At 32.5% G+C, this 26,651-nt stretch overlaps 3 protein-coding genes across 3 annotated transcripts; 1 reads left to right on the forward strand and 2 right to left on the reverse strand.

The window, feature by feature from the left end:
• The first annotated feature begins 5,112 nt into the window (after positions 1-5,112).
• LOC129322400 (uncharacterized) lies at positions 5,113-6,167 on the forward strand. Its single transcript, XM_054968731.1, has one exon. It carries the CDS (start codon positions 5,382-5,384, stop codon positions 6,165-6,167), a length of 786 nt encoding a protein of 261 aa, XP_054824706.1. The 5' UTR covers positions 5,113-5,381.
• Positions 6,168-10,659: 4,492 nt separating this feature from the next.
• On the reverse strand, positions 10,660-15,032 carry LOC129322931 (protein DETOXIFICATION 27-like). Its single transcript, XM_054969400.1, has 8 exons — positions 14,605-15,032; positions 13,975-14,516; positions 13,720-13,806; positions 13,520-13,576; positions 12,855-13,093; positions 12,522-12,640; positions 11,282-11,371; positions 10,660-11,149 (listed from the first exon to the last, which is right to left on the reverse strand). The coding sequence occupies exons 1-8, from the start codon at positions 14,929-14,931 to the stop codon at positions 11,078-11,080; spliced, it is 1,533 nt and encodes a 510-aa protein (XP_054825375.1). The 5' UTR covers positions 14,932-15,032; the 3' UTR covers positions 10,660-11,077.
• Positions 15,033-21,302: 6,270 nt separating this feature from the next.
• Positions 21,303-25,547, reverse strand: LOC129323050 (receptor-like protein EIX2). Its single transcript, XM_054969590.1, has 3 exons — positions 25,274-25,547; positions 23,118-24,901; positions 21,303-21,555 (listed from the first exon to the last, which is right to left on the reverse strand). Exons 1-2 carry the CDS (start codon positions 25,545-25,547, stop codon positions 23,121-23,123), a joined length of 2,055 nt encoding a protein of 684 aa, XP_054825565.1. The 3' UTR covers positions 21,303-21,555; positions 23,118-23,120.
• Between the last annotated feature and the right edge of the window lie 1,104 nt (positions 25,548-26,651).

Genomic DNA, 26,651 nt, shown 5'->3' on the forward strand with positions numbered 1-26,651 from the left:
GATGAAAACCATCTCCATATATATCAAACCACTTTCCTTGGATCATTTGCCAAAACGCGTCTTCTTGTCCTTATTATAATTTGGGAGAGATTGATTATGTTTCAGGACCACTCAGGGGATACCACTATATGCAGTTCAAGTCCTTAAATTCCGGAAATTACTCAAAAATCCAACCAGTAAAAACATGCATGTAAGTTTAAAAATACTCATAACATAAGGAACTAAGATTTAAATTATTTTTGAAAAAATAATTGGTTATATGATGACAAATATTGTCATCTTAGTATGAGAGCATTTTCACTTACAAACTCGTGTTTTAACTTGATAGCGTGACTAGGGGGAATGCAAAAGTATTAATATATATATATATATATATATATATATTATTTAATTATCATGTCATCAATTGATTCAAGAAAATCGTGACCGTTATAATTTTTTTTTTTATCCAAAGTCTAGTCCAACTTTAAAAAATATTTATGTTCATCACCAGTTCACCATCCTTCAATTTATTCTCCTCTCTTTCTTTGATATCCCTTTTCTAAGACCCGTGGCTTTTTATCATTGTTTTTCGTCTTCTATTTTTTTCTTTTTAGTTTTCTGATCCCCACTTTCCCCACTTTTTTCGGAAAGAAATTGTATAATGGGAAATATATAGGTGAATTTTATAATAAACTTTTATAACGATCCTAAATTTAAAATTAAAAAATAATAAAAATAATAAATTAATAATTATTTAATTGATATTTTATTTAAAATAGTTTTATAGTATATGGGGAGAGGTAATTTAATGAAATTATGAAATTTATGTTAGTAACTTTTTTGAAGGTCTAAAATTCAAATTTTATTGAGTAAAAGTTTGATTTCATTTTGTTTTAAATTATAAAAAAATTTGTGTATTTTCTTGTTATTTTCATTATGCCCTTTCTTGTAATTTTTTTAATTATTCATTAATATTATATTCTTTTCCTCCTCCACCACCATTCGAACAACAGAAAGTAGAGGTGAAAATATGGGCCAATCTATGAGTTGAGAGAAATATGGGTTGGGTTGGGTTGGGTTGGGTTCAACCCGTTTTTATATGGGTTGGAAAAATCTCAATCCAATCCAACCCTTAAGGGTTGGCGGGTTAAATCGGCCAACCTGCCAACCCATTTTTTTTTATTTTTTTAAATTTATTTTTAGAATTTTTTAAAAAATATACCTAAATAATAAGTTTTAATTTGATATTAATTTGTACAAAATATATAAATTGATACAGCAAAGTAAATCATGCCTGATATAGTTTATATTCACAAAATTTTTTCCTTTTCTCCTTTTCTTTTAATTTTTTTAACAGTAATATGGGTTAAATGGGCTAACCCTAACCCATCAGGATTAACTCATATGGTTTACGGGTTATATGATCTGGGCAAGAAAAAACTTTGTTTTTATTTGGGTCAATTTTTTTTAACCTAACCTGACCCTTATGATCAGTTATTTGGGCCAACCCACATAACCCGACCCATATTCCTGATTTTAACAGAAAGTAATGAGAGAGTTGGAAATTATATATGTGCCATTCTTCTTATTGTAACTTAACAAAAATATCTAGGTAGTTTATTGTAATTTTGTCAATAGGTTTCATTGCTTAAATTTTTCTTTCTCTTTTTTGGTCAGCTTTGCAGAACCAAATTCAGGGAGCTCGTGTATGATTTTGCTCCTCTCTTCTCCTCTTCCTGTAGCACTTCCCTCGATCTAGCTGAGGTGTTATCACCTCCCCACCGCTGGCAGTTCATCCCTTCTTTTTCCCTCTCTTGTTCGTCTGCCTATCTAGAGTTGAGTAGTTAAAACTCTTCCTCTATTTCTTCTTTACTGTGGGCTAACGATGGTGCATGAGGGTGTTTAAATTTCATCTTCCTCCTTCGTTTTCAATGTTGCCAGTGAGGAAGATGAGGATTTTATGTGCTGCCATTCTTCATCCTTTGCTTTTTTGATGAAGGTTTGTTCGAGCCTTTGACTTATAGTCTCGGGCGTTGCCTCCTTCTTCACTGTTGCAATTGTCAATGCTGCCATAAGTGAGCTCAAAAGCTTCATTTACCAGGTTTTAAAACTGATGCTGTTATGGGAGTTAGTGTGTTGTTGTATGAGTTTTTAATGGTGGTTATCTCTTCCCCTGTACCATCATCGTTGTTCTTCTATCTCTGTTTGCTTCAAGTGCGTTCGATCTCTCTCCCCCTACTCATTGTTCATTTTATGTGGGTGTGTTTTTAAATTGTGATTTGTTGCTTCCTTTTCTTGCTGCCGTGAAGAATGGGGAAGATGAAGATTTAAATTCCTTGAGGTATGACTAATTGAAAAAAAAACTTGGGAGACTGATTTATTTAAATATTGATGTTAAGAGAATTTCTAGAAATGAAAGTGAATGGAAAGAAGTTTGGTATTAGTTTAAGGATTAATGTTCATGAGGCGTTCGATGAAATGCCCGTTAGGAGAATTTTGCTTGATCATGCACTTTATGAAATCTTGTTAATTAGGGTGAAAAGCATGACTGATTCAAATTCTATTTAGTTGAGATTTAACTTGAACATTACTAAGAATTTGATTTTAAGGTATTGTATAGGTAGTTGAATTTTTGGAAGCTCTATGTTAGGCAATCTATAACTATGGTATTGTTTTATCGTTTAGTCTTGAGAATGCATGAGAATGCATTTAAAGTGTTAGACAAAAATAAGTGAATGAAATATGATGAAGCTCATTATAGGTGATGAAATAAAATAGAGTATTGTTTTACAACTTAAATTGGGAATATATCTAAATTATTCAATAAAGTGAGCAATACATGAATGGTGGATTGATAGAGTTTTTGCTAGAGGTCTAACACACACTTTTAATTGATAATTAGCTATAGAAGTTCTGTGATATAAATGATGTTGTTGCATTGAATTACTTAGATTAAATATTGGTTGTGTTAATGTTGAGAGAGGATTCATTGAACTTATGAAAAGTTATTTAGACCTTATTATTTTTTATATATTTTTATAGGATATTTGGAAGAAAAGAGACTTGATTGAAGTTGTAAGGAGTGAATTTTAAATATTAGCAGCTCTACAAGTAAGTAGATAATGTCCCAGTTAATGTATTATCAAATTTTCTTTTATCAAACTATTATATATTTTTAACAATTTACTGTTGTTAATATATAAATTTTTCTAGCACTGATTACTTTTGCTAATTAAATTACTCTAGCTCTTGGAATCATGGCATATATTTATATGATTGGTGAAAATGCTTTCATAAGTTTTAGTAATTTATTTTATTTATATATGATCATGGCAATTAGTGAAGAAGTTTATGAGGTAGTAGTTATGAACTTTTTTAAAAAGGATTGATGTTTTATATAATTCATACGAGTTTGATATCGAGAAAAGAAAACTATATTTTGAAAATGATTATTCTCTCATGTGTTTGGAAAATTGATTTTGAAAAGAACTATATACAGAACACTGGTTGTTAATGACAGTTTCGTTAGCCCTTAGCGTGCCATTGTTAACGACTAGCTAGTTTAATTTTCATGAGCTCTGTTTTTACATCCGTTATTCATGGGTATTATACGTGCGTTTGTTTTCATAGCTTTAAGTCATGTTTGGTTAGCATTATCCTCATGGATGTGTGTTCACATTTATTTTATAGTTTTGACTACGTTTGGTTACTCACCCTTATGTACTGTGTGTTCACGTTTGTTTTCATGGCATAAGTCGTGTTTGATTATTTACTCTCATAGACTATGTGTCCACATTTGTAAATTATTTTAATAAGTCCCTATGAATATAAATTTGATTACTTGATGATTTTATATTTGATTGGTTTTAATTAATAATTTATTTAATATTTATTTATTTCGTTTATTTGCTTCTTTGAAAGCAAGTGATAGTAACATTTGATATAAAAATTAAATGATGCAAAATTTTGTTTAAAGTTATATAGAACCCTTTTTTTTCAAACTTTATTAAACTTTTATGAAAATCATTGTCTCTTTAACTTGCATAGTTGTTTCAAATTTTTCTTTTATTTATGTTCAATTATTTATTGTTGGGACGTTATTTGTTGAAAATAAATTTATCTCAAATAATATAATTGATGATCTACCTTTTTGTTAATCTATGAGGGATTCCTTGTTGAATTGAGGAGAACACCTTTCGAGTATATCTTTCTCGTGCTGTAAATGGTTAATTAGTTGTTATATTTTGAAATTTTAATTAGGTATGCCCCACGTTAACTATAGATAAGATTTTAATTTGTAAAATATTTGTCTGTTTATTGTGAAGGAGCAGAGCTCCGCATTTCTAATTTGGACTGTATATTTCTGTTGTAGAGACTTCAAGAGATCCTATTTAGAGGGTAGATTTTGACAATTTTTTTTAAAGTTTATGAATCTTTTGTTTATATGAAATGTCAAAATTATTTTCCATCATATTTCAAATGAATTAAAATACTAGATTAAAATTTCTTTAATCAAGGCTTAAGGGATATATGTTTATATATATATCCCGTACCAATCATATCTAATTTTTGGGGCATGACAACTTTCATGTTTGATCCATTGAATGTCTATAAGATATATATAAATTATATCAATTAAAATTTCAAAATCACAATCATTTAAGTGGATAATATATATTTTTCAATGGTTTTATAATCTTAAATAGAGATTGGAATAAAACCTTTTTTGCAAGCATGAATGAATTGACACATCTTCACTTTTTGTTTCAAGATTTTCTGTTTGTGTTAAAATATTTTATTTATTTTAAAATGGAAAGTTAAGATCATATTTTTGTAGTGTCATAAGATTATACGTTTTAGTGAATATTACATTTTTAATTAAAAATAGTCAAGTATTGCTTTATATTAGCTAAAAATTATATTTTAATTTTTAGAATAAAAAAGGGAAAAAAGTGTCATATGAAAAAAAAAGTGACCTACAAAATGTGAAAAATGGATATTACTTTTTTTTTGAAAAAATAAATTAAAAGAAGTGTCCCATTAAAAAAAAAAGGTAGAATAAATAGATTTTTCTCAAAGTATACTACGTATACGTGACGCTCCACTGTTGTTAATTAATGATATATGGTCTGTTTCACTTGGATGACTTTGTTCACCATGTCATAGTTACAAATAGTTGGAGTTCATGAATTTTTCCTATGAAGTATTCCCACTGATCGATCAAAGCAAAGCCGTCATCCCCATGTGCAAGTACTTTCCTTTCCTTTTCCTTCCCCTGTGATTACGTGAAACGCGTGTCGGCGCCCCAAAGTCTTGCCATCACCTTCCATTATTAGTTCTCACTTTGCACTGTCTTCATCAGAAACTCATCTTTTGATCTCACTTTCTCAGCACACACCATGGAGTTTGACATCGTTGTTATCCAACAAATTGCCTGGAGATTCCTGGGCTTCGTATCAAGTGTGGTTGGATTCATCTGTTATGCCTTCAGCCCGTCCTTCCACAACCTGTTTGGACACTGGACTTTGTTCAAGATCATTCTGTACTCTTCTCTCAGCTCCATATTCCCCGTCTTGACGCTCTTCATCAACAAGTTCCCGCAATTCTCACGGGGTTTCTTGTTGAAAGCTCACGTTGGGTTTCTGGCTCTCATGCTGACATCTCTCTACTCTTTCTATGAAGACCGGAGTAATAAACAGGGGGAAGAAGACGAAAAGGGACGCAAGCATGTACTAAGTATTGTCTCGTTTGGAGCATTTGCCTCCATGTCGATCAGGTTGTCTAAACAAATTCAACCTGAACTTGACGTGGGCATGTCTAATTTTCTCCTAGGATGTCTTATCGTGGCTTTCATGAAAATGAATATTAAGATCGCTCTCGGTGTGTCGGCTTTGTTCTATATTCTCATCAGCACTGTTCGTTCCTACTGCGATTCCCAGACAGGGTTGCCTGATGAAGGTGATGCAGAACGAGAAATCGTGGTTGCTCGTAATGGTCAAGAAGAAGCAGAGGTCATGATCGTTTCGGAGTCCACCATCGACATGCCGAGTTTGGTTCATCAGGGCCAAAAGGAATTGGATACAATTCATGAGGTTTATGAGCAAACCGAAGACAACGACGTTGAGGAATTGGAAATATGGCCCAAAGCTTACGAGGGCCCCACTAATTTCTCCTCCCCTTTGTGATACATGATACATGGGATGGGATCTTGGGTATTTGGATTCGATTACTGCATTAAGTACAAGCGTTGAAACTCTATACCATCTAAACCATTGATGTTGATATTCTTACAAAGGATGTGTCACATATTTTTGGGAAAAATAGCATGAAAAAGAAACTTCTCATGTTGTTCTTCATTTTTATTTTTTTATTGAGTACAGTGGTACAAATATTTTTTTATCTTTGGGATTTTTGAATAATGCTATAATGGATTCAGAAGGCTTTAGTGGTGGGATTTGGTGTCTTTAGAGGGATTATGGTAAAAAAATTCATGTCATAGAGCACAATTCCCAATTTTTTCATTTTCAGATCGATGAACGCAACAGTAATCATTGGTTTCTAACAGTTATGTATGCGAGTCCCAATCCAACAATTCAACTAGGATAATGGTGCGAGTTGACGCGTATTCATTTTAAGAGTTGAGGTCCTTGGGTGTTGGGAGGAGATTTCAATGCAACGTTATATGATGAGAGATGTTCTCAGGCTAGGCATAAATTTTGTAAAGATAAAGATGTTGCCACCTAATTTGAAGAAAATGAGCTTTTTGACTTGGGCTGTCAAGGTCCTTTACACTTGGAAGCGTGGTATTACTGAAGCTACATTGGATCGTTACTTATGCAACCATATTTGGAATCAACGTTTTTCAGATGCTGTGGTTACTCATCTCCCTTACCATCAGCCAATCCTCCTTAACACTTCTTCAGGTGAAGCTTCTTGTAAGGGAAACTGGCCTTTTCGTTTTATTTCCTTGTGGGTGCTCCATGTTTGGCAAGAATGGTGGGAAGAAGGAGATTGGAACAAGAATATCTCTAAATTTGCAACTGCTTGTTCACGCTGGAACGTTACGACTCTTGGTCATATTGAAGCTCGAAAGAGGCAGCTTATGCGGCGACTTGATGGTATTACCAGAGCAATGTCCAGGAGTGGCAATCTTAGCATATTAGGAGAACTTCAGCTGTAGCTTTGGCGAGAAATGAAGGAGGTCTTGGTTCAAGAATCTTTGTTATGGGCTCAGAAAGCTAAGCTAGAATGGAACCTGTATGGAGACCGAAACACTAAGCTCTTTCATGCTCATGCGAATAAACAATGGAAGGTAAACCACATAGATGCTATTTGTAATGGCCAAGGTACGTAGCTCTATGACTGATGAAATCAGGAAGCATGCTACTAATTATTTTGCTTATCTTACCCTCGAGGATTCCCCATCCAGAGAGCCCCTTGCTTGCTCCATAACATTTCCTACAGTGGAGGACGTGTGGCTTAGACTCTGTAGGAAGCAGGTTGATGAGAGGAAAATTAAAAATCCCCTTTTCCAAATGGGCCCACTTAAAACTCCGGGCCCCGACGGATTTAATGTCTAATTTTTTCAACACCTATGGCCTGCAATTAACGGTATTTTTATAGACTTGGTGAAATATTTTCTGAAATCCTGCGAAGTTTTCTGAAATTGACAAGACGTTGCAGTTCTTAAAGAAGCGCCCCCCGAATCATGCAGGGACTTGCCCCCTATTAGTCTCTGTGATGTCATATATAATATTATCACTAAGATTGTGACTAACTGGATTAAATTTCTCCTACCTCAAGTCATTTCTTTGAACCAATGCAGCTTTGTCTCAGGGAGTCACAGTACTGATAATATCATAGTTGCCTAGGAATGGATTCACTCAATGAGAAATATGAAGTGCAAGAAGGGTTCATGGCTATCAAAATTGATATTGAGAAGGCATATAACAATGTAAATTGGGGCTTTTTGCATGCCTGTTTGCGAGAATTGTCTCTCCCTCCTTAGATGATTGAATTGATTCCATGCTATGTATCTACAGCTACATATGCAATTACACTGGAATAAAGAGAAAGCTGAAGTATTTGATCTCCATAGGGGTCCATCAAGGGAATCCTATATCCCCATATCTCTTTATGATTTGTATGGACAGGCTAGCGCACTTGATCCAAGTGAAAAATGAATAAGGAAAATGGATGCCAATTCGGCTTACCAAAATAGGCCCCCCAATGTCTCACGTCTTTTTTTTTTTTTTTTTTGCTGATGATATTATTATTTTTGCATAAGCATCTTTTCAATAGGCTGAAGTGAATCGAGTTTGAACGTTACATATTGCCAAGACTGGAGTTTTCTTTTCCTCTAAAGTGAATCATAATAGGCGTACTGAGTTAAACACCTCATTGGGTTTTGCTCAATCCAGTGACCTTGGCAAATATCTTGGGGTTCCACTGCACCACGAGCGACTTACTAAAGACACCTTTAAAGATGTTGTGGATAGAGTTAAAGCAAAACTAGACAGTTGGAAGGTTAATTCCCTCTCCTTGGCTGGTCGCGGTACTCTCATTTCTTCTATTACAAGTAAGATCCTGAATTATTTAATGCAGGCTTCCTTGTTGCCTGCTAGTAGTTGTGGGGAACTTGATAGATGTAACAATAATTTCTGTTGGTCACAGGAAAATACCGTTGTAGCATGGGGTGACGTCTGTAAAATAGAAGATACGGCGGGTTGGGGCTTTGTCAAGCCCAACTTCAAAACCAAGCCCTTCTTATGAAACTCGGCTGGACAACGGTAAAAACGTTATGCTTTCTGGGTCAAAGTGATTTGCAATAAATACAGCTATGGACATGATTTGATACCTACTATTGACGGGAAACAACGGGGCTCTAAAATTTGGTATGGGATTAAGAAATTCTGGAACAAATTCAGCGAAGGGATACAACCCATTCATGGTCGTGATAACATCTATTGGCAGTAGGAGAAAAATGGGATTTTCTCTATAAAATCTGCCTACCGTGCTATTCAACGAGAGGAAAGTAATGGTGATCCCATCTGGCATAAGGTGTAGAAGCTTAAAATCCCCCAAAGATGCCGATCATTTCTTTGGCTTACTTTAAGAAATAGCTGGCTGACTAGTGCTGCTAGGAAGAAAAGAGGGATGTGTGTTGATGATACTTGCATGTGCTGTGGTCAGGAGGTGGAAGACACCCTTCATGTTCTTAAAGAGTTTTTGAAGAAACTCGACAGCTGTGGAAAAGCATTGTTCAACAAGAAATTTTGAGGAAGCTTTGTCAACTGAACCTCCAAGATTGGATTAAATGGAATTTATCTTCGCAAATAACTGAGACAGATGAAGATTGGGGTGCCCTGTTTGCAATTATGTGCTGGTGGATGGCGAGAAGACGGAACCTATGTATCTTTGAGAATTGTAGGACAGATAATTCTACTATCACTGCCTATGCCAGAGCTATTGTTCGTAGTATGCTTATACCCGCTTGAAGTTCTCTGAGGGTCTAAGAGGTAGAGGGATGCAATTGGACATGGGGAACTGGGCCCCTCCTGAGCTTGGATAGGTAAAATGCAATGTTGACGGCGCTTTTTCTCCCCATTATGCACATGCAGACCGTGGTGGACTACTTCGAGACTCTCATGGACGTTTTCCATGTGGTTACACTTGCAGAATAGAAGATGGGAATAGTATATTCGCTAAGCTATGGGCTTGTACACCTGGTTTGAGACTTGCTTGGGATTCAGGATTTCGAAAGGTTAAGCTTGAGATGGATTCTATGGAGGTACTGGACCTCATTACTGCTAGATGTAGTGTTGAACACAGTGAACATGGGATTGTCATGGAGATTCGATCTCCGCTGCGAGATTGGAGTGTGCGTTTTAATCATGTGATCAGGAGGAAGAATGCTGCTGCATTCTATCTTACGAAGCTGGTTGGAACATCATGCATGGGATCACCTTCCTTCCGACTGCACCTATTGGACTTCATGCCATATTGGCCAGAGACTCAAGTACCGTAAGTCAGGGCATGGGCTAGCTTTCTAGTCTAGGTTTCATCTTTGTATAAATTGTATTAAAAAAAAAGAATAAATGATACTCTCTTTATTAAAAAATCTAAAACATTTTTAACTGAATCTCACCCTCTAAAAAAGTAGTTACCTACTTTCAAACTAATTTTATCTTTTTATATTTATCCCTATTAAATACCTTACAATAAATATAAAATTATTATCAAAAAGATACTTAAAAAAAATAATGATTACATTTTAAAGACTAAAAATGTTTTACATTTTTTAACATTCAACTTTTCAAAAAATGCTTTATATTTTTTAACAGAGGAAATATATATCTTCATACTAGTATAACAAGAGCTGGGAAGGGATGTGACAATATTTTTATGTTATCCACACATATTCTTTTACTAAACGTAATCATATTGATATATGATTAAAATATTAAATATGGATATTTTTCTAATGAGAATTTGAATGTTCACCACATTATTAAGAGCTAACTCTTTCCACTAGACTTAACCCTATTTGTGATGTCATAATGTTTTTTTAATATAAAAGATTGGATGAGTTAGGTTCTGAAAGTTTATCAAGGTAGGACATACAACCAAACTCAAAGAATATTTATAAAGATGTTAATAGATTATTTACTAACAAGGTTCTTCAATTGATTGTGAGATTTGATCTCTTAACTCATGAATTATGAGTTAAATATTTATTAATTTGACCAACTTTTGTTTATAGTGATGTGACAATGTTGAGGAACACAGTAAACATTGGTGCAGGGCCTAGAAAGTTTCTGCTCTTGATTGTGATGGATGGGATTTCGAAGTTAGGCCGCGTTCATTTTGATAAGGTCGGCCCAGTTTAATGGAGAAGTAAGGATTTTGAGGTGCCTTTGGGTTTCCCAGTATCTGACTGTTATAATTGGATGAGCAATGAGCATATCATTGCCAACTGGAAAGGAAAAGGAATAAGGAAGGAACAACGAGGAAGTGATGAAACAATCTCATGGTGCACTCTAATGGGAAAAATAAAGCAAAGACAAGAACGTTAAATTCTGGCCAGTTGGATGGACTATGTTATGGTTGGAGGATCCTTCTCAATCTCCGTATCCCACTTCTGTACGTGTCTCCGAGCTCTCTCCGCCTGCAACAGTACATCCCACGAAACAAATAAGACGATCGACCAAACAAATCTCTCTTGCCATTATCTTAGCATTTCATTTTATTTATTAGAGTTTGTTATCTTCTTCTCAGATTCTTGTGAATTCGTTTTTACCTCTTCGTCCCAATCGCAGCGAAGGATCATGATGCCTAGCAAAAGCGTTTGGGTACCAGTTCCACCCCACAACATTCCGCTCCATATGCCCTGCATTTCACACCCCTTTAACGGTTATTCATATATTCTTCTCATTTTACAAGTAAACACTTCAAATTTATCATAAAAAAATTCAGCAAAAATTAATCATTTGTTTCATATTATTTTAATTCAATTAAAACTCATTCTTTATAATTTTTATTTAGAGTGATATTTAATCCTAAACTTCAACTCGATTCAATTTAATTTCGATAGTCTTAACTATTTAAAATAGTAGTCTCTGTATTATATTTTAAAAAATGAAATATAACAAATGAGTTGTAGTAAATTGATTTTTTTTTTAAAAAAAATTTTAGTTAAGGATCACAACAGTGACTTAAGTTTAGGCAAGCCCAAAAAAATTTTAAAATTTAACTTCTATTCATGAGAGAAAAGTCAAAAAAATTTTGCTAGTACAAAAATCAAAATATCCTTCACTTGTTGTGCAGAATTTATAGTTACTAATTATCTTACTACACTTACTAATTTATCAACATCACTTGTAAATTATATCTGTTTATCAAACAATCAATAACATTAATTGTTAATTTGCTAATTTTATTTATTAATTTACTAATATCAATTATAAATTATAAAACGTGTTGGTAATTACAATTGATGTTAGTAAATTATAAGATATGTCAATAATTTATAACTATTGTTAGTAATTTACAACTGATGTTGCTTATGATTGAAAAATTGGTGTCAAATCTTATATAATTATTGACATATCAACTCATATAATTTTTAAATTATATTCATAAATTAACAAGTGAAATAAAAAAAATTAACAACTAGTAATTCTACGTAACAAATGAAGGGTATTTTCATTTTTTTACCATTGAAATTCTTTTGACTTTTTTTCTTAAATTAAACTTAAAATTTAAAATTTTTTAAACCCACCTAAAATTAAATCACTACAGTAGTCCTCAACTGAAAGTCTTCTCTCTCTCTTTTTTTTTTTTTTTTTGAGAACGTATGATAAATTAAAGTTGAAAAACTAAGCTTTAACTAAGCTAAAAACTAAATATCACTTAATTAAAATTTCAAAAGTGAGTTATACTTGAAACAACGCTATAGAATAAAAATGATTAATTTTTTAATAATAAACATATTGGTAACAGTGATCATGAAAATAACAAGGAGAGAGATGATGACACACCGTGACCCCAAGGCTAAAATACCACCCCAGGAGATACCCAAGAGGGAGGCCGATGAAGTAATAGCAGCCAAGGTTTATGTAAGCCACGTAGGTTTGCCACCCCAATCCCACAGCCACACCTGCATCGCCCCACCACACACACGTGTCATCAAACCACTCTTTCTCTTTCCACACCCACAATAATTCATTAAAATTGTCAGTTCATCACCACCGCCTTTTTGTGTCCAAACAAAGCTCAGTGACGTCATATTTGTCTGCTTCCTCATCATATATCATGTATATGGACGAGAAAGAGTACACGAAGTCGCGTGAGATGTAAACAAAACAAGTTACCGGAGATAACAGGTTGAACGCTGTTGAGAAGGACGGTGAAGGCCAAGAGGAGCTTCAGATCGACCGCTGCTCGGAGAACAGACTCACTGGAAGAGAAGAAGCTGGCGATTTGGTAGTCGAATAACATTATCAAAACCCAGAAAACCACTCCAACGCCCAAAGACGTCAACACTGAAACATTTGTCGCAAACTTCGCTCCCCTTCCATTCCCTGCTCCGAGTTCATTCGCCACCCGAACTCTACCCGTAATCCAAACCAAACGTCAACATCTTCATTAGTCTTTACATTAAGTTTTTCCGTAACCTCGGTGTGTCAGACAATAACTAGCTAGTATTAACAAATAGCTACTGTCAAATGCTCAAACTAAATCTGCTAAGCTACATCCCGCAATACGCGTTTATTATAGATTCCATTAGATCAATTGTTTTTTTTTTCTTTTGGTCTTTTGGCAGCGAGGAAAAGTAAAATAGGGAAAGGTGAGAGAAGTGGGTCATTAATGACCGAATTTTTCTATTTTGGTCCGGAAGTTTCTGAGAACCACGAGACCCTGGGAGAAGAAAAATTGCTAATATGGGAAAAAATACAAACCAATCTTCAGCTGTCAGGAAGAGACTTGTTAATAGCGAAAAGAACAAATAAATGTAAGTATGGAAGGAAGTGCCTACCCCGCAGCTGCAAAGAAAGCCAGTGGAATCATCATCTCCCATCCATTAATAGACATGCTGCCAAACACAACGAGATTGTGATCGTGAGCTTCTCAAATTGATGACACTCCTTTTTTCACCCAATAATAATTATGACTATATTTTCTCTAGAACAAGCTTGAAGTTATACTTAAACATAATTGTTTAAGGAGGTTGCGTACCAGATGGACAGAGCATCTAGAGTAAGCTCTGCGTTCTTCAAAGTTCCAGCTATGAGGATCAAAATTCTGTAGTACCAAGTCTCCAAGCTGTTTAACAAAGGCACGAAAATGATATGGATCAGAACATAATGAACAAATCACTGATAATGTTGGGAGAGAGTTATTTCACAAACTACATAACAAGGCAATTCACTAAACAAACAGTTAACTAGTTTTGACAATTCAAACTCATCAAACATAAATGATGCACCATACCAGAGCATGACCCCAGAAGAAGCAGAGAGCTTGAGAAATTCCCAGAGGCCAGAGAAAGCTTGAATAGAGAAACCAGTCCACGTCAAAGGACACGCACCACAAACGATATAACCCATCAATCCAAACACCAGATTCCACCAAGCCAAGCATAAGGTGATCGTGACACCGATAACTCCGAAGTGGAAGACATAGACGAATAACCAAGTGAGAAACACGTGAAGTCCCAGAGCCACCAGAGAAACCCAAGCAGGAACCACGGTCTTCGTCTGACACTGAAAGAATCTCTGCAACGGGAACACTAAAGCGAAACAAAAGTGGAGCGGGATCATCCAATTGGCCACGACGCCGGTGAGCTCAGACACCGATGTGGGCTCCCCAAAGAACTTCAAGATCGGAGAAGCGAACAGAAACAGAGGTAATGAGATAATGCAGCATAGCGTTAACACAACCCACGATCGTTGCATGTAAACGCCCAACATATGGTACTTCTTAGCCCCGAACGCTTGCCCGCAAAGAGTTTCCAATGCGCTGGCCATTCCCAACTGAATCATTCACAGAAAGATTTGATCTTTAGATATGCTAAGAAAACAGAGGAGGAGGAGAGCAGAGGAAAGGAAGAAGTGAAGGTACCAGCAAGCCGAAATCCAAGCCCATGATGACGTTGTAGCCGATGGAAATGGCGGCGAGCTCGAGATCGCCGATGTGGCCGGCGTAGGCCTGGGAGACGACGATCATGGAATAGGAAGCCATACGGAAGACGATGGTGGGGCCTACAATCTTCCAGAGCTTCTTGGATTCGTGCAAGGTCTGAGACGTGAGTGATTCATGAGGGAGATGGTCTTCTTCGTCCACCGCTTGGACTATTTGGGTATCGCAGGAAGCAGAAGGAGTGTGTCGCAGTAATGGAAGCTTGGCTTCTTGTTCAAATGTGTCATCTCTGCTCGAAGTAGAGGACATCCTTCTAGTTTTTTCTTTTTTTGTCTCAACGGTCTCCGTCCGAATTCCGATCACTGAATCTTGCAGATCGATGTTCTGCGTCAGAAAGTATGCGCCCCCGAGGTATTCCTCACATTTGTGGGTCGTCATTGGTGTTTGTATTTATACATGTATATAATTTTAATCAGAATTAAAAAGTAAAATTGAAAAGCAAAATAAAAAATAAGGTGAAATCGTGATATTATAAAAAAATATATCCTAACACTCATATTATATATTAAAATTAATTATAAATTTAAAATCATGTTTTTAAAGAAAAAATTTAAACATCTATTATACACGTTAAAATTAATTATAAATTTAAAATTATAATTTTCTTTAAAATATTTAAATACTCTTATATATATCAAAATCAATTATAAATTTAAAATTATAATTACCTCATAAGCTGTTACTGTTACATGATTTTCAATTCAAGTTTTTTTAATTATATATTTCTAAAATTTTATTTAAAAATAATATAAATTATTTTATAAATTATATTTTTTAGTTCGTAATTAATTTTGATATTATAAAGGTGTTTCAATATTTTAAAAAAAAATTATAATTTTAAATTTATAATTAATTTTAGTATGTATAATGAGTGTTTTGCTATTTTTTTTTTAAAAATATAATTTTAAATTTATAATTAATTTTAACAAGTGTTTAAACTATGTTTACTAAAATGTCAGTACAATTAATTAATTTTGAACTAGAATTCACACAAGCACTAGATTGGTGTGGCTTAGATTTGCGAGGCTGATTGTAGACCTGCCTGCTGCAATGCTGCGTGCCGGCCTAACATGCACAGCTTGAGACGTGGTGTATAATTTTAGAGATTTTTTAAAAATATATATATCTACAACTATATAGCTTGATGAGCTCAATTTTAAATTTTTTTTATGAGTTAAATCTGAATGACTCATTAAAAATCAAATATATTTACATATCCCCTACTAATAAGGTTAAGAGATTTGAACCTATAGTTAGAGGTCAAATCCTTATACCAACTAAACTAATCATTGTTAGTAATTAAAAAAAATGACTATGTAAAGGTTTACAATTTTTTTTAGGAAGAATTGTATTGAAATAATTACTAGACTTTATAATAATTTTTTTTTTTGGTGAGACCTGAGTATAACACCTTTTTTTTAGCGCTAAAGTTTCAGTTTATTTTAAGTTTAACAAAATAATTATTTTTTTGATTACTCATGCATTCTCTTATTAAAAATAATAGTATTCAAGATATAATCATACGCTAAATACAGCAACCTCTTGATTCAAACATTGTGCGTGATTTATTGTTCTGAATATATATATATATATATATATATATGTTTGATTATTTAATAAGTTAATTTATTTGCTGAATATTAATAATTGAAGCGTTAATTTATTTTCGTTTTATAATTTATTATGATTGTAACATATACCAAATCCATTTATTAATTATTTCAACATTCATGATGATAAACAAAAATATATAATATTATTGTTGACTTTTGTTGTTTTTTAAGAGTTTAAATCTTAAGCCTTGCCCATACGCCGCCCATCCTTCATGTATACGAGCTAGTATTATAGTTTTGACGTTTTGTTGATTGTTATTTTTTATAGAGTTAAAAGAGCAATAATATTTTAAAACTTTTTTTTCCTAAAAACTTCTGGTACCATAAATTTTTGTGGAGTGTTTTTGCTCCAAAAATTTTAAAAAGAAAGCATTTCACCCACAATTAAATATTAAAAATGTTGGCCATTAAAATAAAGTTTGACTAAAGGTATTTTTATATTTTGCTCTCATTCCTTACGTGTTCAGTCTCTATTTTTATTTTTCGGTAAATTCTTTAACTTTTTTGGCTCTAACAAGCAGCTAAGCTCAAAGTCTTGGAACCATTTGATGCAACTCTTAAGCTTTCTTTTATAGTTCACCATATCTTCACACCTTTCTTAGAGAAACCCAAAAAGAGAGTGGGGAGGGAAGGCATGAGTCGACAAAGAGATCATTGTGTAGAGATTAGAGCATTAACTTTAACTTTGTTTAGCGTGAGAAGAATAAGATGGCTAATTATCTAACGAAGTTGGCTCATAGTATTTTTTGTAATTTTATACTTTTTGACCAACCACATTTTCGTTTAGGTTTTGAATTGTTGCCATTTTCTTTTTGGTGAATTTTAGTAGTTTCTATTTTTTTTTGTTGGTGTTTGCACCCTTTGTTTGTTCTTTTTGAATGAAGGTTCCTACTGAATTAATCAAAAAAAAAATCCCAGAAAACTCAATCAACAGGGCTCCTTCTCCATCATACAGCGGTCGGCTCCTCAAAACACCAGGATGACAATCTCCTCTTCAATCATGCACAACAATATCACGAGGGAAGTACTGTCGAGATTAGAAGAAGAATAGTGACTGAAAATTCAGAATTTAATTAATTTGCATCATAAAACAAGATCTAATTACTGAAAATTATAATCATACCTCCACATGATGAGAATTAGTGTACCAAACTCTCTGAATATCAAGTTCGAGCGCATTTAAGGCAAGAAGCTTGGTGTTTAAAAAAGAGTTATATGTTGGTGCTTTTGCCCACTTCCATAATTTGGCCATTGAATTATGGTGATGTTATGGCTGAGAGTGATCATTTTGTCAGAACTCCCGAAAACTGAACTTGATTAATACTTTGTTGGGGCCACTAATTGAATTTCAAATTTTGATTTAATTCCAATTGGACAAACTTGAGGGAACGTAGGGGGTTTTAATTTCCCGAATAATCCGGAATGAGTTTCAGGACCTTGACTTTGTCTATATTCAAACCCTTAGCATCACATGTGAACACGTGACAGCAAAGCCATGTTTGGGTGTTTCCCAATTTGGAATGTCATTACTCTCTGATGATCCAGGTCTCCTGATTAAAAAAATAATTAAAATAATAATCACTCTAGTATTTCACAGCGGGAGAGCCATCTAGATCGTACTCTTTTATTATCATTATTATAATAATTTCTTTGACAATAGTATTATTTGACTTTAAGTACGCCCGTTACATCTCGAGATTTGATTTTGAGTATCGATTAGCGAAGTATTTAATTGAATTTCTAAAGATAAAGCTAAAATTACTCTTATAGACCCCACTATTAATTAATATAAATATATCCCAATGTATTTACTTTAATAGATGGTCATAATATTATGCACAAGCTCATTCTTAGTTTTACTTTAGGATATTTTATTTATTAGTTTTTTAGAGATTTAATTACATACTCCACAAATCAATACTCAAAATCAAATCTTGGGATGTGACAACGTCTATGTTTTTCATAGTTTCACACAAAAACAGTTACTAAATCCTCATTTGGTTTTATTTTTTTTTTTTTTTGAAACTACTTTGCAAAAAAATTATTAAAAATTACTTTTCAAAAAAAAAAACAAAATGAAACTATGTTTATTATGTTAATTTTGAAAATACTTTTAGAATTTAAAAAATGACTGATAATGGTAGTTTTCAGTTGTCAATGTTAATAATTTAATGGTCTATATAACAGTTGGCCATAACTAAAGATAATTTACAATAGCCAAACATATTATGTGTAACATCTTAAATTTTATTTGGGAATTTAATTGTGTAAGTTGTGGATAATTGAGAAAATTTAATTTGAGAAATTATTTTTAAATGAGGAAATATATATATATATATATATATACTTAAAGATTTAATTGAGGTAATGCGTGTATTTGAGTATGTAATTGAAGAAACATGTATTTTATGTTAATTAAGGTTTATGGATGTTAATTATTTATTTAGACACTTAATTATCATTTAAATTAGGCCTAAGAAAATGAATTATGATTATTTGGGGTCCAAAATAGAAATTAGGCTTGATTGGGCCAAAGGTGTGGGTTTGGGCTATTTTGACGTGGTCCGCTGGTGGAGCAGCTTCGCACAGGGCTTGACCGTGTGGGGACAATGATAAAGGCGGAGGATTGTTTTAATGCGGCGTCTCCATGCGCGAACAGAATTAGCACTGTCACGACTGCACACGGATAGGCAAAATTATATCAGTCTTTGGTTTGCATTTCAAAGCAGAACGTGCGAGAGGAAGAGGAAAAACAGAGAGCGCTTCATCTTGGCTCTGCTAGGCCTTGATTGTTTGGTGCCTTGGAGCTAAATTTGAGCCTTACAACTCTTTGAGATAACTTTTTAGCCTTTTCCTCTATCATTCTATCTAGTTTTATTTGGATTTGAGGTTGATTTTCTGATTAGGGTTTTCCTACGGATAGGAAATCCAAAATTATGATGGTTAAATATAATTGTTGATGTTGTTTGGGGTATAATAAAAGTTGTAGAAAAAAAAAATTAGATTGATTTTTGAATTTAAAGATTATGGGTTTAACCTTAAGCCTATGTTGTGGAGTCTCTGAATAAATTCAAACTTTTGGGATGTTTTCTAATGAATAGATATTTGTTTGAGTATGGATATATAAATATTTCTAAGGATTTGGAATGTTAATTCAAGGATTGAGAATAATTTTTTATTTTTAGATATTTTTGGATGAGTTTATGAAAAAAGGAAGGATGATAATTATGATATTACAAGTAATTTAGAAAGTTAATTATAGTTTATTAGTGTATGAAAATTTAAAAAAGAAGTGCTATGTCAAACTTGACTTGAGGGCGAGTTTCATGTAATCCAAGGAGAATGAAACAGAATAAAGCCAACTACAACACATTAGCACTGCCGTTGCTCCATTAACATAGCCTTCTCACATTTGTTTTCTCTGAACGTTCAGCTCAATAATAAGAATTAATCCCTTTTAATTTCAATTGCAATCTCCTCCCTATCCTAGAGCTCTTTTCCTATTATTATGGTTTCTATACCAAATAGGAAGCAATTGCCCACAAATAGGTGGAGAGTTTATATATAAAAAAAAAAGCAAAAAGTCACTACATTTTAATTCAAAACTTTAAGATTCAAGTATATGAGTCCTTTTTCTTTATTAATTATGTATTAGTTATTAAGTTTAACTTTATTTGATATGAGACTTCTCACATCGACTTAAGTCCACTTACACTTAGGCAACCTAATAATCTTACCTTCAAATGTGAATTGACAAACTCCCCATATTAAAGACACCATAAACACTAAGTCCTTACTTTTAAGACCAACCCAATTTTGAGTTTCAAACAGTGTGACGCATACAAGTTCTTATTGTAGCTAAGGCTAGTCCCATTTATTAGGCTTTAAATATGTGCAATAACAAGCTTATAAGTTCAGGCAAAACTTGCTATTGTTAGAAATGAGAAATGATCACCACGAAAATGAAATACAGGTAAAAGTAGTGAAAGACATTACATCTTAACTCAAATAGGTGGTGTCTTTCATTAATCTTGCCTACTTCTTCTCTCCCCTCATTTCTAGGTAGTCCCTCCCTATTCCTAATAATATAAACTAAATTAAGCCTTTAAAGTTTAAAATACTCTCTCCGTTAAAAAAATGTAAGGCATTTTTTGAAGAGTCGAATGTTTAAAAATATAAAGCATTTTTAGTATTTTAAGGTGTAATCATTACCTTTTTTTTTTCAAAAGTGCCCCTATTAATAATGACTTTATATTTACTGTAAAGTATTTAATATGAGTAAATATAAAAAGATAAGGTTAGTTTAAAAGTAGGTAACTACTTTACTAAAAAATAAAATTCAATTAAAAATGCCTTATATTTTTAAACGGAGGAGTATGTATTTATACTTTAAAATTAGAATTATGCCACTAATTATTTTAAATTTTAGAACATTTTAATTTGTATTATAATATATATATATATATATATATATATATGTAATAAATTATATTATAAAACATATATATGTAATAAATTATTAAACCTGATCAATAAAAATCAGGTTTAAATAAATTATTAATTTTAGGATAAACAGGTTTGTCTAGGCGCATATGGGTCTAACCCACATGTTTCTTAGCTCAATCTGGTGCGCGTGCGCAAGTGGATTGTAAATATGTAATATGATTCCTCGAAAAAAAAAATTATACAAATATTGTATTCATATTTTCAATCATATCAAATTAAAATTATATTGAATTAGAGGGCAATTAATAATGCAAGGAAAGTGTAAATCTTTAACAGCGCTTTACCAAGGTCTCGAATTATCCACTCAAACTGAGTCGGCTCCCTCCCATACATTTCGAGGCATGCAATGAACAAACAGTAATTTCCTAATTAAGCTCACTTGGCAGGAATGACTTGTTATTGATTTTTTTTTTCTTTTTTTCCCCCCCGTTCAAAAGAATCATCATTAATGAATTTGCCCCAGCATTCAATATATAATCAATTGTAAAGTCGTAAACAAAATCTCAGAAAAGCTCATGCTTATAATAAAGTGACCTCCAAAATACAAATAATGTTCAATTATTTTACTGGACATCAGTTATTGTGCAAACTAAACTCCAAAATTAAAGCTCCAACAATTATTCCCCTAATCAACGTAACCACGTAAAGCAAAAACATTCAATCGATAAGGCAAATACCTTATTTCTAATATAATTCAAACTACAGACGATCGAAGAAGCAGATCATCAGGCGCAGCAGCTCCTCCATGCAACAACTGTAAGATTTATAGAACAATAGTCAAATCAAAGAAAACTAAGGACTTGTTTTTTTTTTGTTTTTAAATACTTTTTTTTATTTTTGAAAACAGAAAAAACTAAAAACTTATTTGATTATGTGTTTTTTATGTAATTTTTTTTCATTTGAGTTGTTTTGTTTTGTTTTTCTTATTTTGAAAATGGCTAAAATGTATAAAATCTCTAAATTTTTAGATAGTTATATATGACATTTCTCACATTTAAAAATTTAAAATTAATCCCCTTAACTTTTAATTTTATTTTTTAAAACCCCTACTATTAATTATATTATTTTTTCATAAGAGTTGAAATGTCATTTAACTACAAAATACTATTAAACAAAAATATTATATTATAAAACTATTTATAATCAATTTTTTATATGTTTTTTGAACAGTTGAGGCACTGATAGCTAAAAAATGTTACTATCATTATATAAAATTTTAAATATTTAAATTATATTATTTTTATTCATGTTTTTTTTAATCAATGGTGCATAGTTTATTATTTGAAAGAATAAATTTTTATTTATATTTTCAAGTTAGATTAATGTAATGCACATGGTTAAAATATTTAAAATTTTAACCATTAATAGGTTAGATTAATTTATCCTTTAATGTAACAAAAATATACAGAATTCATAACAAAAAAATGAAAAAAATTAATACAAAATTAATTACATATTTAAACTTTTATATGGTGATGATAATAATTTTATTTTTTTTGCTCTCATTGCCTCAACTATCCAAAAATATAAAAAAAAATTGATTAGCCATAATTCTACAATATAATATCTTGTTTAGTAACATTTTATTAGTTAAATAACATTTTAACCCTTATAAAAAAATAATATAATTAACAGTCGGGGTTTTAAAAAATAAAATTAAAGATTAGGGAGGTTAATTTTAAACGTTTAAATATGAAAAGGATCATATACAACTATTTTAAAGTTAAGGGAGGTTTTATGCTTTTTAACTCTTTAAAATACACTATATTTAATTATTAAAAATGATAGTTAATTTGACCAATTTTTGTTATTAGTTATCATTATTAATTGCTTATGATTATCACTATTAGTTCATTTTTTAATTGATATAACTAAATGAATTTTTATTTTATTTTGTTTTGAAGAACAAATTTTAAAATTGTATTGCAAAACAGTTTTTAAAAACAAAAAATAAAAATAAAGAATAACTGTTTTTTAATCAAAATTCTTTGAAATGAAGAAAACCATAACATGCGTTTTCAATGTCTGCTAAAAACATACATGCAGCATATAATCGTTTTGGATTGCTTTAGCTTTATAAGTAGATTAAAAAATAATCAAGAAGTTCAATTAAATATTTTCAGGTAAAAAATAGCTTTTGCAAGTTATTTTCCCTTCGCAGTGGAGGGGACCAATTCTCTGGGAAAGATCAAATTTTGTAATTTTGGTAAACAAAGAATAAGCGAGATGCAATTATCATCAATTAATTCACTAACTAGCTTGCAGAAAAAATAAAAGGCGTTGCAGAAATGAGGAATGAAGACGAATGCTAATTACCTTCTAAGTTGAAAATCTAGCATTCCATCTGCGCAATTTGGCCATGTTTATAGCAACCACCACATACACTTTGTCATACGCATCATTCATTAATTTAAAATAAGCATATCTCCATGATTTGTTGAGAATTAGTAAGCTGCAAACCCCTGAAAATCCTGTACTGAATCCAAGTGACAAACTAATATAAAAACCTTGATTGAAGAATTGTTCATCATCTTTGGAATTTCCATCATCTTGATTATCTTGTGTTGGCTTTTTGGGACATTTTGGAAGGGGAGCGCCACAGAGTCCTACATTTCCCACATAAGCAGAGGGATCAAAGGATTGAAGTTGAGTGCCGATTGGAATTTCTCCAGATAAATTGTTGTATGATAAGTTCATCACACTGAGACGATCTATTTGTGAAAGTTCCGAAGGAATTCTTCCAAATAAGTGATTCCTTGATAGATCAAGAAAGTCCAATGATTTCAATTGTCCAATAGCTGTAGGGATTTGTCCACTGATCATATTTGCTGAAATGTTTAAGGAAACTAATCCCACGAGATCCATCAACTCACTAGGAATTTCTCCTGTTAGCATGTTTCTAGATACATCAATACTTTTAACCAATCCCAATATGTTTTGGTATTTGGACTCCCTACCTTTCCATATCAATGATGCAATATCTACGACAAAAATGGAGTCCCGATCGTAGATAGAGAATGGAAGATAATAGATGATGGTTGCATCAGAATTTGTTCTATTAGCTAGAGCAGAAAGATGATTGAGGCATTTTGGCAAACTTCCAGAAATATTGTTCACAGAGAGATCTAGGATTTGAACTTGAAATAGATGACAAATAGTAGAGGGCAAGGTCCCAGAAAACATATTAGATCTCAAAATCAGAACACGCAACTTCTGAAATTCACTGCCAATCCAACTTGGTATTGATCCCGAAAAGTTATTTTGGACAATATCAAAAGTTGTTAGCTCCGTGCATCCATTCAAAAACGAAGGTAGTTCACCTGTGAATCTATTATAACCCAAATGTAATGCTTGGAGATTTCTTAAGGACCCCATTGATGTTGGAAGTTTTCCAAAAAGACTATTATTTGCAACATTAAGAACAACCAATGATTCAAAATGTGTCCAACAATCTGGAAGTGTTCCAAATAATTGATTGTTTGAAAGATCTAAAACATGTAATAATGTGGTCATCTTCGGACATAAAATGGAGCTTGCATCAGTAAACTTGTTGTTGGATAGATACAAGGTTATTTTTATATATGATAGAGTTGATGGAATGGAGCCTTCAAACAAATTTGAGCTGAAATCCATATGAAAAGCATATGAGAATTGAAAATCTGGAATTTCACCGGTAAATTGGTTGTGTGAAATGTTCAACAATTTAAATGGCAAATTCCAAAACCAACTTGGAATTGTTCCAGAAATTTCAGCACTTGAAATATCTAAATCAACACATGATGTTTGGGTTTGAAGCCACATCGGAAAGTCGGGGCCCAACTTACATGATGCTAACAAAATGTATGCTAACCGGAAAGGGGGAACCCAGTCAGGACTTATTTGAAAAATAAAATGATTGAAAGAGAAGTCTAAGACGAATAGTTGAGAGAGTCTCAAGAAATGATTTTCAGATATGACCCCTTCCAAGGAATTATGCTTAATGCTCAACTCTGTTAAGCTTGACAACAATCCAATGCTATCATCTAGAGTTCCATTTAGCTGATTGTGATCAAGATACAAACGTTGCAGAGACAAGAGTTGTGAAAAATCAGGTAGTGGCCCTGAAAATTGGTTGCCAGATAAATCCAAGGCTTGTAATGAATTGTTACCACAGTAGTTGAATGATGCAACAAAGTCATCTATTTTACCACTCAAGGAGTTCTCGGACAGATCAAGTTCATTTAAATTGCATAAAGCTAAGGATTTGGGTGTGCCACCTTCAAGCTGGTTTTCTCTAAGCAGTAGTTTTTGTAAGGACAAATCTCCCAATTCATGAGGTATTTTTCCTTCCAAATTTGTGTATGAGAGATCAAGATCTTCCAGTTTCTTTAAAGAAATAATGGAGCTTGGGAATTGAGTTAGGTTGAAATTATTGGCCCTAAGATACAAATATGTCAACTGATGTAATTCAGCCAACGATGGAGCGAGCGTACCTTCCAATTCGCAGAAAGAGAGATCAAGTCCAACTACATGACCAGTTAGGCTGTCACAGTGAACACCTGTCCAGTTGCAACATTCTTTCTGATTCTCGCCATAACCCCAAGAGGAAAGGTTGCCATAGCGATCGATAAAACCCTGCTTGAGAGAGAGAAGTGAGAGTCTTTCCTTCTCTATGCACCTCACATAAACGTTGCCACCAACGGCACATGTCCCTGACAAAAGCAACAAAAGCACAATAGAAACAAGAACGAGAAACCTTACGTTCATCGTCATTCAAATCTCAACGTGAGAGAGCAACGTAACGGAAAACAGAAGTATTTAATAGGCAACGAGAGGCCTAAACCGTCATCTTCTCTTAATTTTTTTTTTCTTTTTGTTTTTTTTTCTTGGTAAAGTCATCTTCCCTCAATTAAGTCCTGACTAACTTGCAATTTTATCCATTGACTTTGGATTGGAAATTTCCACGCGGCACGACTTTTCGGATTGGAAGAGATGAAGAGCCCAAGTTTGTCTCCCGTGGTAGGGTCCTTGTGTTTGCTATAAACTTTGCTTTATAGCATTGACTTGGAAAGACTATAAACGTATAAAATGATGTCATAGACTTACATCTGAAATTCCGATCGAATTAAATGGTTCTATACTACTCCATTTTAAATGATTTTATAAATTTCATTTTGTACGCTTCGCTTTTCGCTTAGAAAGAAAGAACTACTCTAAAGACTTATATTTTATAGATTTTAAAAAGGAAGGATGACATTTAAGACTATCTCTAGAGAATTTATTCGGCATTGCATGAGATATTGTCTTATAAAAACATTCATATCTTGTTATTAAAATATAAATCTTAACTTATTAAATTTATAAGGAAACCTTAACAAAAAAATATAAGTTAAAATCCAACTTTTAATAACAATATTTACATATTTTCACAAGATAATAACTGATGTAAAACTTATGAATCTATTATGATAAATTTCCATAAGAGAGTCTTAAATGTCATAATCACTTTTAAAAATTGACATTTTTCTTTTGTGGGTAAAGATCTTAAGAAGAGAGCAGGAGTGACGTCGTGCCCTACCAAATCCCAACAAAAAAATTGTTTAAATATATTATAAAGATAATGAAACTTTTTATCCTTCAAATTTATTTCAATTATCAATTTAATTTTTTAAGTTTAATATTTATAATTTTAGTCCATCATGTTTTTTAAATTATTGTGTTAATTCTTATAGTTTTAAAGCAAAAAATAACTCTCAAATTAATCTAATATATAAATATATTGATGATTTATCATATATATATAATTAAATAAAAATAAATTAACTCAAATTAGTTTAATTTTTATTAAGTTAATCCCTTACACTATGATAT

This window comes from Prosopis cineraria, unplaced genomic scaffold (genome assembly GCF_029017545.1).
Source record: "Prosopis cineraria cultivar Desert tree isolate PC_DT_omini unplaced genomic scaffold, ASM2901754v1 PC10, whole genome shotgun sequence".
Classification (NCBI taxonomy): domain Eukaryota; kingdom Viridiplantae; phylum Streptophyta; class Magnoliopsida; order Fabales; family Fabaceae; genus Prosopis; species Prosopis cineraria.

Coding starts and splice junctions, on each gene's coding strand:
- LOC129322400 (XM_054968731.1), top strand. CDS start 5,382: ATGGAGTTTGACATCGTTGTTATCCAACAAATTGCCTGGAGATTCCTG.
- LOC129322931 (XM_054969400.1), bottom strand. CDS start 14,931: ATGTCCTCTACTTCGAGCAGAGATGACACATTTGAACAAGAAGCCAAG. Junction 13,577..13,719: donor CTAGATGCTCTGTCCATCTG/GTACGCAACCTC, acceptor TGTGTTTGGCAG/CATGTCTATTAATGGATGGG. Junction 11,372..12,521: donor ATTTTAGCCTTGGGGTCACG/GTGTGTCATCAT, acceptor TGTGAAATGCAG/GGCATATGGAGCGGAATGTT.
- LOC129323050 (XM_054969590.1), bottom strand. CDS start 25,547: ATGAACGTAAGGTTTCTCGTTCTTGTTTCTATTGTGCTTTTGTTGCTT. Junction 24,902..25,273: donor CTCTTTCTGCGAATTGGAAG/GTACGCTCGCTC, acceptor ACCAATTTTCAG/GGCCACTACCTGATTTTTCA.